Genomic DNA, 18,921 nt, shown 5'->3' on the forward strand with positions numbered 1-18,921 from the left:
GTGGCAACCTTAGACTTGAGCTTTTACTCTTATCTCTCTTAGTTATTTTTTTGTTTTGTCTATAACCTAAATACCTACTGTCAACCTCTAATGTGAAACCTAGTGCATGATAACAATCCAGTAACAGTTTCACCGTGAGTGGGAGTGCAGGCTGGTGCGGTATTTTGGAGGGTAGTGAGGCAGTATCTTTCCAAATTTTAAGTCTACATATCCTTCACGCCAACAGTTCTATCTCTAGGGATTTAGATATAGACGTATACATATTTCAGGGCATTTACGTTGCAGCCTGTCTGTAACAGAGAACAAAAACCTGAAAATAACTAAAAGTCCATCAATATTGGACTGGATATATAGATTATGTTTCTTATAATCAATGAAATACTATGCATACCAGGCATTAAAAAGAACAGAACGGATGTATGCATAAATTGACTGGGAAAATCAGTACCCAAGATAGATTGTAGGGTACATACACTAACTGCTTTTGTATAAAATAGGAGATATCCATATATGTACAAGTGTATACACACACACACACACACACAATAAGTATGAATGTGAGCAGTTGGAAAATATCTGGAAGAACCACACAAGGAACTGGAGAAGTGAGACTTAACTTTCATTCCATATCCTGTACTATTTGAATCCTTAAGTGTCCGTACACGCTCATCGAACCTGTGCTACCGGCCCCCAGCTTAGGAGGGCACTGTGGTTCCCTGACTCCTGTTTAGTAATCAAACTACAGTCGGCCAGCCAGCGTGGTGACGTCATCACGTCTGTCGGTGGCGCGTGCGCAGTAGTAAAGGGCCCGGGAACTGCGTGGGTTGCTGCCTATTCGCTTCCGGTCCGGGATCTTGTTTTGGCACCGAGGGCCCTGGGCTGGCGGCTTTGTCGCTCTTGCCGTTGGGTGGGCGGCATCTTGGGGCCCAGATGAGCCAGTGGCATCATGCCCGCGGCGGCTGGGGCCAGGGACGGGCGTTCTCTGGACGTAGTTCAGCCAAGAAGAAGCGCGGAAACCACGTCCCGGAAAGGTAATCCGCCTTGGCCCCTGGGCGTGGCCCTCCAGCTCGGAGCTCCCGGGCCTGGGCTCCATCGCTTGTGGTGTCTATCTGCCCCAGTCCCCGCCGAGCGCTTGGCCGGTCCGCCCTAGCTGGGAGGCAGTGATGCTCTCGCTGCTCCGCCCACAGTATCTGATCATCTGTGAGGTTCTGATTTCTCCCCATTCTGTTAAAAGCGAGGCTCTGGCCATTGCTTTTCCGGTAAAATGCAGAGGGACGGCTTTTGAAGATGGGACTGCCAGTGTTGGGGACACCCCTTAATTACCAGATTGGAGTCTCCCACAATTCCTCGTGCCGTGTTATTTCGGCACAGCAAATATGACTAATAAGAACCAAGTTCGAGTGAAAAAAACCCGCCAGGATGTCCGAACTTTCCACCGAAAAAGTTGATTTTATATTGTTTCCAGGAATCACAGGGATCACATACTGTTGCTTCCTAACACGTCTCATTTGAGACCGCTGCTTCTGTACAGATGATTAATTTTGAGACCTTGCTCGTGTGTGCATTGAACTCTTGTATTCCTTGAGACCTTCCTTTCCTCCCATTTCCTACATCAAGTCCCCTTCATTTTATCTCCTGAATATCTTTAATCTGTCAGCATCTTAAGACAGAATTTGCCTGATCTGTTGCAGTTAGGTCCTGACTAGTGTACGTGTATCTACTCTTGTTGCCTTCCAATCCATTCTTCACACAAGAAGTCCTTTTAATAGACTAGTTCAAATATTGCTCATAAACATATACCAAAAACATTGTTTTAAGAATAAAAAGAAACTGGGCGCCTGGGTGGCTCAGTCGTTAAGCGTCTGCCTTCGGCTCAGGTCATGATCCCAGAGTCCTGGGATCGAGTCCCACATCGGGCTCCCTGTTCGGCAGGAAGCCTGCTTCTCCCTCTTCCACTCCCCCGCTTGTGTTCCTGTTCTTGCTATCTCTCTGTCAAATAAATAAATAAAATCTTTAAAAAAAAAAAAAGAATAAAAAGAAACTTTTTACACATGGTCTTTAAGACTCTGCATATTCTAGACTTCTCTCTTGCTTCTCCAGCCCCATCTTGTGCCACTTTTGTCCTCACTTTCTGTGCTTCAGCTATACTGAATTAACCTTAGTTAACTAACTCATCCTACAGACATCAGCTCAAATATCACTTTTCACTGTGACTCCTAACATTACTAAGTGAAGTTCACGGTCCCTTTTCTATCAGGTTGTCTTTTAAAATATGAACTTGAAGTTCCCTATTGACTGATTTTGATGGCATCAGTTGTATAAGGACTAAAAATAAACTGTGAAGTGAAAGAATTGAATTTAAATTATTTCAACAGGTATGCATTAATGACATCTTAGTAATCAGGATTAGTCTAGGTTTTATCAGGGATACAGAAGTACTGGCCAACTCTGGTTTTAGATCTGCCCTATTTGTTGAGACCTTTGCACTGTTTTGTGGCCTTGTATCTAGGATGGTAGAAGTTGTTACTAAGTGGCGTTGAATAAGTGGAACAACAAAATTCAAAGCAAAGAGAAGAGGGGACCTATTGTGTGGGCTATGGTTTCCATTTACAAGGAGCCTTCATTTTATGCAGGGAGACGGGCTAACATAAAATTTGGCTAACAAAAAATGTATTAATAGGTGGAAAGACTACCTCCCAGTTGGACAACGGATGCCTGGGACTCGTTTCATTGCTTTCAAAGTTCCTTTGAAAAAGGTGAGCAAAAGTTGATTCAGGATTTCACAAATCCGAATTCATGATGTAGAACACTGGTGCTCAACCATGTCACACTCCATGCTCCCCCCCTTTTTTTTAAGTTTTTATTTTTTATAGTAATCTCTGTACCCAATGTGGGGCTTGAACTCACGACCCAAAGGTCAAGAGTCCCATGCTCAGGGGCGCCTGGGTGGCTCAGTTGGTTAAGTGTCTGACTCTTGATCTCAGCTCACGTCTTGATCTCGGGGTCAAAAAAAAAGTGGGGGTGCCTGGGTGGTTCAGTTGGTTAAGCGTCTGCCTTTGGCTCAGGTCATGATCTCGGGGTCCTGGGATCGAGCCCATGTCAGGCTCTCTGCTCATCGGGAGCCTGCTTCTCCCTCTCCCTCCGCCTGCCGTTCTTCCTGCTTGTGCGCTCTCTCTCTCTCTCTGTCAAATAAATAAATAAAAAAGAGTCACATGCTCTACCAACTGAGCCAGCCAGGCACCCCTCCATTGTCCCTTTTTAATAGCAAATACTTTGTTATATCCCCTTCACTATTCTGAAATAAAATTCATAATAAATACTACTTCCATACTTAATTTTAAAGAGAAAAATCAATGTAATGCTGAAACCAATAATATAAACAATAAATAAAGTAACTTATAATAAAGTAATATGTATTAATTTCAATATGTAGGGATGCCTGGGTGGCTCAGTCGTTAAGCGTCTGCCTTCAGCTCAGGTCATGATCTCAGGGTCCTGGGATCGAGCCCCACATCGGGCTCCCTGCTCCGCAGGAAGCCTGCTTCTCCCCCTCCCACTCCCCCTGCTTGTGTTCCCTCTCTCTCTGTGTCTCTGTCTGTCAAATAAATAAAATCTTTAAGTAAAAAAAATAATAATTAAAAAAATTTTCAATATGTAAATATTTGGGCATGACTATATTAGAAATAAAAACGTAGTCAGTTAACTTGCACCATGAATACAAAAACTGCAAATGCAGATTGAACTAGGTGGATTTTCTTGCCTTACTGGCAGGAATTTCCGTGACAGTGAATAGCTCTTAGTAGATTTTCATAAAACAAAGTATATGACCTTTACTTGGCTGATACTGTGATTACTATCTTGGAAAATTCAATGTACTTTAAAACTAGGCAAAAAAACTCTTGTATTTATTTGTGAAATGAAGTTAGATTTTAAGGCTTAGATAATTATGAAACAGTTTTTCACCTGTATGAGCATTGAACAGGAAGGATATTCAAAAGTCATTGTCCGCGTGGCCGCCGAGGCACGATGTGGGGGTGGGCAGCAGCTCCTACAGGCCTGTCACCGGGCTCTTGGAGGTGCAGCAGAGCCTGTGAGGGGAAGATGAATGAAGATCGTCCTGACGTTTTCCGAAAACTCTCCGAGGATGGCTGCGATAAAACCACTAGGAGCACAACTGCATGTAATGAGCATTTAGGTAGCTGCAGGTGAATGTTCCAGTCCATAACTAAGGTGGTAGAAAATTCTTCATTGCCTCAAAGGCATGCAATTGGAATGAAAAGTGAAGAATTGGTTAAGAAGACATGAAGCAGATGATGAAAATTAATATTTTTATTTAACACTGATCACTCACAGTAAGCTATGTAGAAAAATAAGTGTTGGAATACTTTTATTTTATTATTATTATTTTTTTAACATTTTATGTATTTATTTGAGAGAGAGAGAAAGAGCACAAGCAGGGGGAGGAGCAGAGGGAGAGGGAGAAGCAGACTCCCCACTGAGCAGGGAGCCCGACATGGGGCTTAATCCCAGGACCCTGGAATCATGACCTGAACTGAAGGCAGACGCTTAACTGACTGAGCCACCCAGGTGCCCCTGTTTGAATACTTTTAATTGCAGGGCAATAAAGTCTCTTATCTAAAAAAAAAAAAAGGTGTGAGACACATTTGTAGGATTGTATGAATTTGGCAAGATTTCTAGCATCCATGATCCGCATTGACTAAATGCTAATAAGACCTCTTCACTCCCATCATCATAACCAAACCCCTTCCCCCCCCCCAAAAAAGAACCCCAATGACCTGGATTAGTAAGTCAGGATTTCAGCATGGAAATTCTGAAAATTGTGTTTTTGTTTGAAATAAGGAAGGAATAGGTGGGAAAAGCATTTGGCCAGTATAAAAAAAGCGAGAAGAGACTCATGTCTCATTAAACTGCCCAGCATAGAATGGATTGGTATCTGAAAAAGCCCACTTTGAATGTATTGGGAATTTATTTAATTTGTGACTCATAGGTCAGAGTTCCTTTCTCACCTATTATGTCAGTTCTTCTGCATCTGGACTTAAAAACTAGTCTTTTCATATAGGTAAACATATGGTTCTTATTCACATCCATCAACACAAACGTGGTGCTGTTGAATAAGTTGAATAGTGTTTGGCATATAATAAATATTAGCAAATATTTGTGGAATGACCCCCCCCATTTGTGGTTACTGTGAATTATCTCCTATATTTCTTCTTTTCTCTGTGCAACTGTCCTAATTCCCTAACTCCCTACTCCATGGCCTCTAAAAGTGGATTCCTGAGTTCTACCAGGGTCCCTGCTTAGCCCCTTGCCTAAAAGTACATCAGCAAGATAGAAGATAGGAAGACTCTGCGGTTTCCCTTCCTTCACACAGCCACAAATCTTTCCTGTATGATATAGTGATAAAAAGCCTCCTCCTAGCTCTGTATACTCAGGTTATCTGTATTCAGCATTGGGATTATTTAGGCACTGTAAAGGGAATTACAGAGCTGCATAAGCACCCCAGTGCAGGTCTTAGTCATGCTTAGAGTCAGGGAGTAAAATGTCACATTGATTTCCTGTGTGTTTTATGGAAGTCACCCAAAGAAAAGCAGCCCCAATACTTGACTGTCACTTCTCATGCACGTTGGAATTTAAAATAGAATATGTTGGGCACCTGGGTGGCTCAGTCGTTAAGCGTCTGCCTTCGGCTCAGGTCATGATCTCAGGGTCCTGGGATCGAGCCCCGCATCGGGCTCCCTGCTCATGGGAAGCCTGCTTCTCCCTCTCCCACTCCCCCTGCTTGTGTTCCCTCTCTCGCTGTGTCTCTCTCTGTCAAATAAATAAATAAAATCTTTAAAAAAATAAAAAATAAATAAATAAATAAAATAGAATATGTTAAGTGTCACATAAATGCCATGGCAAGAAATACCAAGGAATTCAAAGGAGGGGGAAATGATAACAGATAGGAAGGCTTCCTAAACGGTTTGTGACTTAAATTAGTTACCTAAAGTTAGTTGTTCACATGGCTAGAGATGATATATGATCCATCAGCTCCAAGTGTGCAAGAAGCTTATTGGAGAGATTGTATGTATGCCTTGTAATTAATTTACTCTTCAAAAGTTTCACAGTATTATGTGGAAGACTCAACATCATCAATCTGTCAAATCTTCCTAAGTTTATTTGTTATAAATTTAACATCATCTCAAATAGGCCGATTCTACAACTCATAAAGAAAAGTAAACCTAAATAGCCAGGAAAATTCTGTAAAAGAAGAATAATGGTGGAAGTAGATCATGTAGCCCTGCCAGGTATTAAGCCTGTATTAAAAGTGTTGCTAGAGCACAGGGGATTTTTAGGGCAGTGAAACTATTCTGTGTGATACTATAAGGGTAAATACGTGTCATACATTGATCAAAACCCATAGAATGTATAATACATAGTGATTTGTAACGTAAACTGTGGACTTTGAAAATGACGTGTCAGTGTTGGTTCATTGATTATTCTAACAGATGGACCACAGTGGTTTGGAATGTTGATGGGGGAAAGCTGTGTGGGGTAAAGGAGAGAGGGTATAAGAAGGAACTCTGCTTTCTGCTCAGTTTTGCTTTGAACCTAGAACTGCTCTAAAAACTAGTCTATTAATCACCACCCCAAAAAAAAGCGTGTTGCTCGCATTTGAATAACCAAACAGATCCATGAGCAGAGTACGTAAATAAGCCAAATACATAAAAGAGTATTTAGCAATAAAAGCCACCCTTCGTATATATGAATATTCAAGAAGTATTTAGAAGTACCTATTTAGGGGCACCTGGGTGGCTCAGTCGTTAAGTGTCTGCCTTCGGCTCAGGTCATGATCCCAGGGTCCTGGGATCAAGCCCCACATTGGGGCAGAGAGCCTGCTTCTCCCTCTCCCACTCCCCCTGCTTGTGTTCCCTCTCTCGCTGTGTCTCTCTCTGTCAAAATAAATAATTAAAATCTTTAAAAACAAACAAACAAAAGAAGTACCTATTTACAGGTGTTCCACGTGGAGCTGGAGATACAGTGGTGGGCAAAACTGATGCAGTCCCAGCCTTCTGGGAGTTAAAGTCTGGTTAGGAGATCAACATCCAGCAAACACAAATAAATACATTAGAAGTGAGCTTATTTTCTTCCCTCTCATCTCTAGAAGAAAGGATTGTAACATAGCTTGTAAATTTCAGCAGAATGGAAACTTTGCTTTGAATCTCATTGTGTGTTGGCATCACAAGGCTTGAATAAATGGAAAAGGATTTTAAGCACATGTTTGCTCTTATTTCATTCTCTCTAACAGAGTTTTGAAAAGAACCTTGCTCCAGAAGAACGTTTTTCACCCTTGGACCTTTTTAACAAAATCCAAAAACAGAATGAAGAACTTGGACTAATTATTGATTTAACTTATACTCACCGCTATTATAAACCAGAGGTAAATGGAACCCTTCACTGAAAAGAACCTACTTTCTGATACTGTAATAATGCTTAGTAATTCAGGAATTATCATCTTATGCTAAGGTGAATCCTGGTTTTCTTCCATGGGTAATAATTCAAAAAGGGAACTTGGTGGTTTCCTTAAGTACGTATTTCTAATTGGTGTCTCAAAATGAGATTAAAGACATGAATTAAACTGTAATATGGGACAGTAGGCTATGTGCTGAAGAAATTTTATAAGCTTCCATGTTCCATATTTTGAAAATGAAATAAGCTTTCAGTAAGAATAGTAGCAGCCCTAAAAGGAAAGAAATGAATATCCATTATGTCTTTAGCACTTATTTTAAGCAGTTGCCTGAGCATGTGAGTATCATGGTAAAAGACAACTGCTCTCTAAATTTCATGCTTTTCTTTTCCTAATATCTCTTGATAAAAGACAGAAGCACATATGATCTGTTGGCCTATGTGGCATATCAGTGGGATGGAATTATCCTTCTGACCAATTTCATGGCCTTGTACAACAGTAACACCTAATGTTTATTAATATTTGTAAATCAGTTGGCTATTTAAAAAGTACTTTTACATGCATTAACTTAGTTAATCCTCACAACAGTCGTTTGCTGATGAAGTAGTAGGAGTACTGGTATCTCCTGAGTGCTTACTCTGTGCTACGCTCGGGGGATAGATGATTATTACAGTTGCTAATTTTATAGATGATAAAACTTGAGTCTCAAAAAAGGAAGAATTGACACTTAAATTTAGTTATTCCTCTTGTTTTTTTTTTATTGTGGTCAAATATACATAAATAATTATCATCTTAACCAATCATAAGCATTCAATTCAGTGGCATTAAATACATTCACAGTGTTGTGTAACCATCATCACTGTCTATAACCAAAAGTTTTTCATCATTCTAAACGAAAACTACACCCATTAAACAAATAATTCCACTTCCTCTCCCTACAGCAGTAACCTCTATGGTAGTTTCTGTCTCTGTGAATTTGACTATTCTAGGTACTTCATATGAGTGGAATCCTACAATATTTGTCCTTCTGTGTCTGACTTCATTAAACATAATGTTTTCAAGGTTCATCCATGTAACAAAATGTCATTCCTTTTTATGGCTAATAAATACTCCATTATGTATACATTCCATATTTTGTTTATCTGTTAACCTTTGATGGGCACTTGAGTTGTTTCCACTTTTTGGCTATTGTGAATAATGCTGCTGTGAATGATGGTATACCAGTATTGAGTCAGATCCCTGCTTTCAACTCTTCTAAATATATACGTAGGAGTGGAAGTTACTGGATCATATGGTAGTTCAACGTTTAGAAACCTTTGATGGTTTGAGAAACCATCAAACTGTTTTCCAGTGTCGTTTTGTTTTTAAACAGTTATCACAAATTTTAAACATACACAGAAGTAGACATAATACTGTGGGTAAACATTGTACACCCATGAACTCATCCAGCTTTAATCTTTACTAATTGATGGCTATCATGTTTCATCTGTATATCTACTGGTTTCACCCCGTTCTGTGTTATTTTGAAGCAGATACCATATATCATATAATTTCACCTGTACATTTTTGGTATATATGTTTAAAATACAGGACTTTTATTTTTTACTGTCATTATTTAACATTAAATATCCAGTCAGTACTCAAATTTTTAATTGTCTTTTAAATGTCATAAAAAAGGTTTTTTAAGAGTTTGAATTAAATCCAAATAAGGTCCACACTTTGCCTTTGATAATTAGGTCTCTGAAGTTCTATTTAGTCTGTAGATTCTCCCTTCATGTCTCTCTCACTTTCTTTTTTATCCCCTGGTAAATTTTATTTTTTTAAGAAACCAGGTAGTTCATTCTGATTTGATGATTCCTTCTGCATGTGTTGTTAACATATTCTTCAATCCTTTTATTTCCTGTAAATTGGTAGTTGGACCTAGAGGCTTGATCAGATTCAGGCTTGAATTTTTTTTTTATTTTTTTTTTTTTGCAAGACAGTTTCAGAGGTGATGATGTGTTCTTCTGTGGAGACATAAAGTGATTATCTCTTTTTGTGGTACTAGTAATCACTGATGATTGATATCTACACCTGTTAATTCATTTGGGACTTCAGAAAATAGTGAATTCTATTCCTTTTTCATTTATTAGCTGGGTATATTTCTATCAAGAGAAGCTTCCCCTCATCATCTATTTGGTTGACCAGTTACAGAGGCATGATTCTTTTATTTAACAGGTATCAAAATAATGAGTTGATTCACTAATATCCTCCAGTGGTGACCAGTAAATTTTATTTACTTTTTGTATCATTATGTACTTCATTGCAGTTATTATTCTCATTGAGGCACAAATGGAGGCCCTGTCTTTGCCCAGTTGCTTCTCAGTGTTTCTCATTAGAAACTCAGTGCTCCTGAGTCTTTTAGACATGACATTAGTTGTTTCTAGGCTTTTTCTGTGGTCACGGCTAGGAAATGTGTATGTTTATTTTTAGTATAAAATAAATCATAGGTTCATACTGGTACTTTCCATTTAAATTCAGAACTATAGGATTTTCACTTAACCACTTCTTTTATTGGTGTCTAATTTCTCCCACCTCAAGAATACCAGTTCTCAACAGTGCCTGCAATTTGCTTTATCTTACAATTCAAATCCAAGTTTTTCTGATGCTGTTCTACTGTTCTGCTTAAATCACAGCTGCTTTATGACCCTTAAAATATAAAACATTAAGTAAAACTACTTACATAATTCATCGTTTTATATGCATTCATTCACATGGACTTGGCTTTCAGGCTTGTATGCCTATTGCCTATCCATTCTGTAGGGTTTTTTTGTTTTTGTTTTTTTCCATTCTGTAGTTTTAATGAAAATCAGATGATACTTCCCAGTTGGAACAGCCTGGGGAAAAAATGGCTCTTTTATCAGAATTACTGACAAACTATGTTTATTAATAATCTCTTGGTTTGTAGTCTGGCTTCTCTGATTATTTTTTACTTCTTTCCTTACAAATGAAATAATACATATTTTCATGGTTTTGCCTTACAGGACTTACCAGAAACTATTCCTTACTTAAAAATTTATACAATTGGGCATCAGGTGCCTGATGATGACACTATTTTTAAATTCAAATGTGCTGTTAATGAGTTTTTAAAAGAAAATACAGATAACGGTGAGTTTGGTTTTTTTCTCTTACCTGAACTTTGGTATGCATTTTGAATGGGTTTGGGATTTTTACTATTTTTCATAGTTTTAACATTAGGCCTGTTGTATATGATAATGTTAAGGTAGAAATGTCAGATGGTGCAGATAGAGTGAGGTGTTTTTCCTTTCATAGTCACAAATAATTTAGTTTGAGAAGTGGTTTTAATGAGAAATGTGAATGAACTAGCTTCCTCCTCTCTTTTTTAAAATATGTGACTGGGAAATATATACTAAAATAAAAACATTCTTTTGTCTTATTTACTGGTTCAGAGGTGAGAGGCGGGGGAAAAGGTTAAGGGTGTCACGGTATTGGGTCAGAGGTATGGGGAGCATGGCTTGTGTGACCCTCTGCTGAAAACAAGAAAAAAGATGTCAAGGTCTTAGGGTATATAAGAGAGACAACAAAAGGAAAAGGTGTGGAGACGGAGCCCTGGAAGCAGAGCAGAACAAGGCGCGCCAGTGGGGCAGCGTCCCCATCGTGCGCATTTCAGATACTCCTGCCGGTTTTCCCCTTCGGGCACAGATGCAGGGGGACACGACCACCTCTCATTCAGACAGAAGGGCTTTAAAAAGCTGGTGTTTCTTGTTCCTGCTTTAAGATCTACCTTACTGTGTGGGAAATAGATCTTAGTAAGCTATTAGCTTCTGAATTTTAAGGATCCACCTACCTATTTCTGGCATCTGGCTATCAGAAAGAATGTGGTATTTGCCATATTTTAAGACTGAGGAATCCTTTGTCCTTGGAAAGCCACTGACTTACAGGACCAAGTGTGCTCATTTTGTTCTTTTTCTAACTTAAGCTTGAGGAGCATATGTTTTGTTAAATAAATATGACAGAATAAATATTCCATATATACATATACACACACATACACACATAAACAGGGAGTAGGGGAGAAAAAATAGAGATGGAGGTGGGAAAATAGGGGGTGGGAGGTGAGAGAGAGAAAGAGATGGGAATTTTAAGGTAATTTTTCAAACTATAACCTGGTTGCCTAATGCAGGCACCAGCTCCTAAATATCTTAAGGCCTGTTTCCGGATCTTGCCTGTACTTTAATTTTAAAACTTGAGAGGCTCGGCCCTGCCTCTGACAACCACGTCGTCTAAGGAGGAGGTCGATTCTGTGATTGGTGTTACCGTGTCTCGGAAACATTACTTCGTAAGACGGAAGGCGTTAGGGAGCAGCTGCCATCCTGCCCGTGGCTTCCCGGCTCCCACGCGTGCAGCTGCCCTCCGCTGTCCCTTCTGTTCTGCGAGGGCTGCAGGTCCGTCCGAGGCCGCGTGAACCGCTCTGCAGACCTTGTTTGTTCACACGCTCTCCCGTGTTGGTCGTCTGCCTGTGTAGTGCTGCCTTCGCTCTGCTCTCTGCCCTGGCGGTCTCCGGGGCTTGCTTAGGATCCATTTTGGCTACCTCTGCTCTAGGCCCCTCCCACAGATACCAGGCTCCCCGATGAAGAGGCACAGACTCTCCACTCCCTAGAACTGGTAGAGACTCAGAAAATATGTTGATTCGGTAAATGTCGAGAGCCTTTTAGATTTGTTGGTAGGGCACAGGGATGCGGAGGTGATAGCAGTCTCTGTTCATTAGAAACTAACAGTTACCTGGGAAGATAAACGGGTGGTACCTATAAGACAGTGGGTTAATTATAATAAAAGAATTAAGTGCAATTAAGGAATATGGAGGAGAGGTTGAGGGAGGTCTGACTGAGGAGACAGCATTTGAGCTGGGCTGTGGGGAAGAGGATTTTGCCAGAATGAGAAAAGGAATGTCCCGGTTTGGGGAACAGGTGCAAAAGGCATAGGCCTTGACCTTGTGCCCGGGAGTGGCAGCCTCTGGAATGACCAGAGGATGGTGTGAAAGGGCGTAGAATTCACATGTTCATTTTCAACAAACATTTATAGGACACTTTTTAAGTTAAAGGCACTGTTCTAGGAAGCAGGAACAGAAGAAAGTTCTTGCCCTTTTATACTCTGCATTCTAGTGGGGGAGGGGGATAAATAAGTAACTATATGAAATGTCAGATGGTGATAAGGTGCTTTGGAGAATAGCAAACAGGATTCAGAAGTGATGGCGTGTGGGTGATCAGGGAAGGCCTCTCTATTAAGATGTCATTTGAGTAGAGCCTTAAAAGAAGTGAGGAACCATTGGCTATCTGAGGAGTTTGGGGGGACAGTGTTCCAAAGCAGAGGGAATAGTTGGTGCAGAGCCCTGAGGCATGACTATGCTGGCATGTTTGAGTAAGGAGGCCAGTGTAGCTGGAGTGGGGAACGTGTGTGAGGTCAGGGTGTAGAAATGGGATCTGAGAGGTTGGCAGGGGGCAGGAGGAGGTGGATCATGGAGGTCCCTGTAAGTCCTAGTTTGAATCATTGTGGTCATGCAGTTCAGTTGGAGAGATTGATGATACCGTTTATAAAGAGTTCTAAATGCTGTGCTAAATGGAGGTTTTTAAGCAAGGGAGCAACCCTACGAGTTTATATTTTAGGAAGATCACATCTTCCATATGAAGGGTCACTTGAAAGAGACAAAATTTAGAGGTAGGGAGATAGTAGCTCGGGCAGGAGATGACGAGTGCTTTCCTATCAGACACCTCCTAGTCACAGACATACATTTTGCAGAGATCAACTACACCTGATTGTTTTTTATTTAATTTCTCGCATAATTTTTTAATTCATTTTATTTTTTAAGATTTTATTTATTCATTTGAGACAGAGAGATGGCAGAGAGAGAACATGAGCAGGGGGAGAGGCAGAGAGAGAGGGAGAAGCAGGCTCCCTGCTGAGCCAGGAGCCCAACATGGAGCTCAATCCCAGGACCTGGAGATCATGACCTGAGCCCCTGAGCTGAAGGCAGACACTTCACCATCTGAACCACCCAGGCACCCCTCGCATAATTTTTTTTAATGATGGACTAAGAAATACTATGGCACAGGTTGGAAAAATCTTAGACTTGATTCTAGTCTTTGTTCTGTCTGGCTGCTGTGCAGCTTGGGCTTACATCTCCAATTCTCACTTTTTCATCGTAAAATATGAACAGTGCTGCTTCCCCAGGTGCTTCACCAGCACACAGACTGGTGTGTGAGGAGCAGCAAATGAGAGGAGAGATGGAAGCGCTTTGGGGATTCGTGAGTCCCGCAGAAACTGTTCTTTTTCATATTCAGTATCCAAAGAAAAGGCATTTGATTTGTCTCACTCAAAAACAAGTTTCATTCTTCTAGCCTGTTTTTTTTTTCTTTTTGCTCTCATTTTCTATAATTAAATCAGTTGCTGATGGACATCCTATGTTAAGAAGCTGGGTTCCTCTCAGTGCCATTTTAGCTGTTAGTACCTGACCAGGCCTTCTCCAGTTTACACGATTGCAGCTAAGAGGGGCTATGCAGAATTTCTCAGAGGCAGTGAATTTCTACTTTATGTTACATGATTCTTTATAGTGTATTCCTAAAATAACACACTCTTTATCAATTATTCCTCTTCAGGGGAGTGGTAGTGTTGTGGCAACTAATAAATGGTACTCTAAAGAAAATTGTAGAAATGTATCTACTTCACTTACTTAACTCTGTATTCCTTGTTTTGTAGACAAACTCATTGGTGTTCATTGTACCCATGGTTTAAACAGGACTGGCTATCTCATCTGCAGGTGAGTTGCCAACCCCAAAAGACAGACCACGTTTAAGTTGTGTTTACAATAGTAGTGTAAGCTAGTTGCAAACAATGCAGTCGGTATTGAAAGGTATGAAGTAGAAAGCAGTCTTGCTCCTCACCCAAAGATTACCACCAGTAATAATTTAGTATGTATTTTTTCAGTCTTAAAAATGCAGAGAGATATAAGTATATACATGTAATTTAATGGTGTAATATTTTAGATACCCCGTTCTATAATTTAATATATCGTGGACATCTTCCTATGAAAGTATTTGGAAACCTCATTCTTTTTTAGAAGCTGCATTGTTCCTTTGCTTCCTGATGAACATAAAAGTCAGAAGTTTTTAATACTTTAAAACACTGAATCAGTGAACATTCCTGTATGAACAAATTTGAATATATATGCTATTTTCTCAGATAATTTCACTCAGAATGGAATTTCTGAATCAAAGAATTTATACATTTGTTCATTCAGAAAAGACTGAGCATCTGTTCTCTGTAAGCACCATGCTGGGTGCTAGCAGAAAGACTTCAGAGACTTGACTTGCTTTTTGTGAACTCTAACAGTCTAGAGAGAGAATAGACATTCAGGAATCACACAAATGCATGTGGAATTAGAGCTCTGACAAATGCCAAGGAGAGGGACATGGTACATAAGAGCATGTTAATAGGGATTTGACCTTAGCATGGAGAATACAGAATGTTTCTTTGGGGATGTTTGGGCTGATATCTGAAGGATGTTGAGGTATTAACCTGTTAGACACTGGGGAGAGAATTCTGGGCATAAGGAACAGGAAAGACTGATAATAGGAAAGCATATGCTGTGTTGGAACGAGCCAGGGAGGCTGGGCCATGGGAAATACGGTGTTAAAATGGAGCTGAAAAGTTTAAAAAAAAAGGTTGGGGGTGGGAGTGCCTGGCTGGCTCAGTAGGGAGAGCATGTGACTCTTGATCTCAGGATCATGAGTTTGAGCCCCGTGTTGGGTGTGTAGATTACTTGTTTGTTTTTGTTTTTTTTTTTGAGATTAGTTTAAAAAAAAAGTTTAAAATGAGCTGGAGGGGCACCTGGCTGACTCAGTCAGAAGGACATGTGACTTGATCTTGGGATCTTGAGTTCAAGCCCCATATTGGCCATAAAGATTACTTTAAAAAAAGTTTAAAATGGAGCTGGAAGTATGGGGAGGAGCTAGATCATGCAGGTCTGTGTTTAGACTTTATCTTAAGAGTAATTGAAAACCACTGAACTTTTTTTTAAGGGTGAGTATATAGAACATAATCAAATTTGCATTTTCAAGCCATCGTTTTGCTGCTAACTGGAGAATATGCTGCGGGGGTGGGGGGAAGAATGGAAGCAAGGAGAAAAGTTAGGCTTTTGTAGAAATCAAGGCATGATGGTGGCTTGGACCAGGATGTGGTGGTCATTTGGGTAGAAGGATGTGGACATATTCTAGAGATGCACATTGTTAGGACTTGTAGTATGTTGCAGATGAGGGTGAGGGAGAGATGGCTGGCGGTGAGAGTGACTCCTAAGCTGCTTCTGGCCCATATAGTTGGTTAGATGGTATTTAGATTTGATGTTAATATTCTTCCCAATTTGTCTTTTGCTATTGTTGGTTCCTGATAAATACTCTGTCATATTAAGTCTCCTGTTTCTAGTATACAAAATACTTTGATAAAAATGACTGTTGTGGGGCGCCTGGGTGGCTCAGTGGGTTAAGCGTCTGCCTTCAGTTCAGGTCATGATCCCAGGGCCCCAGGATTGAGCCCCATGTTGGGCTTCCTGCTCAGCGGGGAGTCTGCTTCTCCCTCTCCCTCTGCCCCTCCCCCCTGCTCTGCTCTCTCACTCTCTCTCAAATAAATAAATAAAATCTTAAAAAACAAAACCAAAAAAACAAAAATGACTGTTGTATTTTTATCAGATACCTTTTTAACGTCTGCCAATTTGGTCCTGTATTTTCTTCTTTCATTTATTAATTAAATTGTTGTGTTAATGTAAATAATTATATTAATATATTTGCTAAAGTTGGGTCATCCTTGGAATAAAGTCTTTTTGTGGTCATGATACATCATTCTTTAATAATTATTGGATTAGATGTGCTAATATTTTCTTAGGATTTTTAGATATATATTTGTAAGTGAAATTGGACCTTTTTTGAAAATTCAACACTTGATTTTTTTTTTCATATATATAAATGACTTGAATTATGTTGTTTTATTAGATATTTGATTGATGTACAAGGCATGAGGCCAGATGATGCAATTGAATGTAAGTATGAGGGTTGTCACTATTTTTTCCTTTTTATAAAAGTATGTTTTCCTTTTATAAAAATGTAGATGAATTTCTCAGATTTTAGAAAAAAGAAATGTTTGTAATTCATTTGCTCTGACACAATACATTCTTTTGCTGAAAGGGATGTATCTGGAAATAGTGAGGTATAACTGCCTGAATAATTAGTCAGTGGATTTCAGCTTTGATCTGCTTTCTCTGGGAAGGATTTGCTATTTGTACAGTGATTTCTAACAGTTCATCCACTCTTCAGTATTCAATAGGTGCCGCGGACATTGCTTGGAAAGACAAAACTACATTGAAGACCTTCAGAAAGGTCCCATCAGAAAGTAAGTTGCATTTTATATGTGAGATCTCCGGTTAGGGAGATCTTTTTTTACATCATTTAAGTTGTACATATCCATTCTTCTTGTAGCTTATTTACTTGCTTGGGGAACTCTAAACAAACAGGGAGGGGAGGATGGGATTCTTATTTTCATGGGCCGAAATATCCTCACTAAATTGGCTACAGAATTTGGAAACCATTAATACTGTGTGGGAATGTTCTCTTTGAGGAATTGGGATTCCGGTGTATCCAGATCAAGTGGTTTTGAAGATGCAACACATATGATGGAACCTGTCCACACCACTATTAAGTCTGTTAACCAAGGACATTGGTATAACCTATATCAGACCCAAGGTTACCCAGTACCTTCTCGGCATTTCCACACCCAGACCCAGGATTTGCAGCAGTCAGTAAGGTATCTCTGCTGTCCCCTTTCCTAGAATTGAAATAGAAATTTATATTGTAAATTATTGCAAACACATGAGAATGGTGAGAATTGATGTTTTCTAGCTGATCAGTGTCAGCTGATCAGAGGTATCATTTGCTCCATATTTTGCATTCAGGGCTGGAAAATAAAGTATAGGATGGGGGGGAATATGTGACTTTTCAGAGGCAGTTGGGAAAAGGACTTAGAAAATTGCATTGATTTTAAACTTAGTTTAAGCCAACAATTTGATGTGATTACCAAAAAGGACTTGCATTCTTAGGCTCTATTAATAGTGGTAAAGTTTGCAGAATAAAGAAGGTTGTTATTTTTTTTTTTATTTTTTAAAGATTTTATTTATTTGAGAGAGAGAGAATGAGAGAGAGAGCACATGAGAGGGGGGAGGGTCAGAGGGAGAAGCAGACTCCCCGCTGAACAGGGAGCCCGATGCGGGACTCGATCCTGGGACTCCAGGATCACGACCTGAGCCGAAAGCAGTCGCTTAACCAACTGAGCCACCCAGGCGCCCAGAAGATTGTTATTTAAAGAGTAAATACAAATTATAGGAAAAAGTAGTAAAATTCCAGTATGATGTAATAAATTTACCGATCTTGCTTTTGAAGCAATTAAATTTCAATCTTAATTTTCCAAATTTGTTGCATGTGTAGTTAATAATTAAAATTTCTACACTTTATAGCTAATTTATATATGTATTTATAAAGTGAAAGCAGCTTTCTGTTTTTAAAAATAAATACCTTAATACTGTCTCACATCAACTCTGCAAGACTTGGGCAGAAAGTATTTGATTAGAAAAGTGCAGGCATTTCTCTCTGTCGGGAAAGGTTGGAATAGCACCCGGGAACCTACTGTGTTGCCTAGGTGTTGTGGTAGGTAATTTAAATATGTTGTCTTAATTTACCTTGAAAACAAGCCATGAAAATGGAAGGTATTACCTCCATTTTATAAAGAAGTAAGAAATCCAAAGATGAAGCAATTTATCTGCTAAGGTTGTACAAGCAGAAGACAGTAGAACCAGAGTGTCTGTATTACTTTATAAAGCTTTTTAATATATTTTACTAAAACTAATAATAATTCATTACTTTTGTTTTCTTTAAGAAAATTTTCACAGAACCAGAACGTTTACCAGAGAGGCCATGTCCCTCCTCCTGGTCCCCCTGGAGAGGACTATTCCCAAAGGAGGTACTCTTGGAATGTAAAGCCAAACGCCAGTCAAGCAGCCCAGAATACAGTGTGGTATCCTGGCAGTTACTACAGACTGTCGTATCCAGCCTATTGTGGATGGACTGAATGACACAGATCTGTCCTGGAAATCTCTCTGCAGATAGAGCACGACTGAAGACCAGCTGGAGTGACTTTTTATAAGATCAGGTCAAATGAGGTTTATAATCTGTTTTATTGCTCCCTCATGTGTTCAAACTTAAAGGAAAATTACATTGATACTTACCTCTTGGCTGATAAATTTGCAGTATTTGCAACAGTAAAGGAAATAATCTGTCATTCAGTCTTAAATTTTTAAAAAGGAAAATGGTATTTTAGAACTGAGAAGGTAATAAAGAATTTCCCTTGTAAATTATTTT

The 18,921-nt window shown here is 39.6% G+C and overlaps 1 protein-coding gene across 1 annotated transcript; it reads left to right on the forward strand.

The window, feature by feature from the left end:
- The first annotated feature begins 641 nt into the window (after positions 1 to 641).
- DUSP11 (dual specificity phosphatase 11) lies at positions 642 to 18,921 on the forward strand. Its single transcript, XM_032410673.1, has 9 exons — positions 642 to 1,031; positions 2,681 to 2,756; positions 7,310 to 7,441; positions 10,492 to 10,615; positions 14,222 to 14,282; positions 16,507 to 16,553; positions 16,828 to 16,903; positions 17,129 to 17,314; positions 18,440 to 18,921. Exons 1-9 carry the CDS (start codon positions 931 to 933, stop codon positions 18,633 to 18,635), a joined length of 999 nt encoding a protein of 332 aa, XP_032266564.1. The 5' UTR covers positions 642 to 930; the 3' UTR covers positions 18,636 to 18,921.

Source organism: Phoca vitulina, unplaced genomic scaffold (assembly GCF_004348235.1).
Source record: "Phoca vitulina isolate PV1807 unplaced genomic scaffold, GSC_HSeal_1.0 scaffold12, whole genome shotgun sequence".
Classification (NCBI taxonomy): Eukaryota; Metazoa; Chordata; class Mammalia; order Carnivora; family Phocidae; genus Phoca; species Phoca vitulina.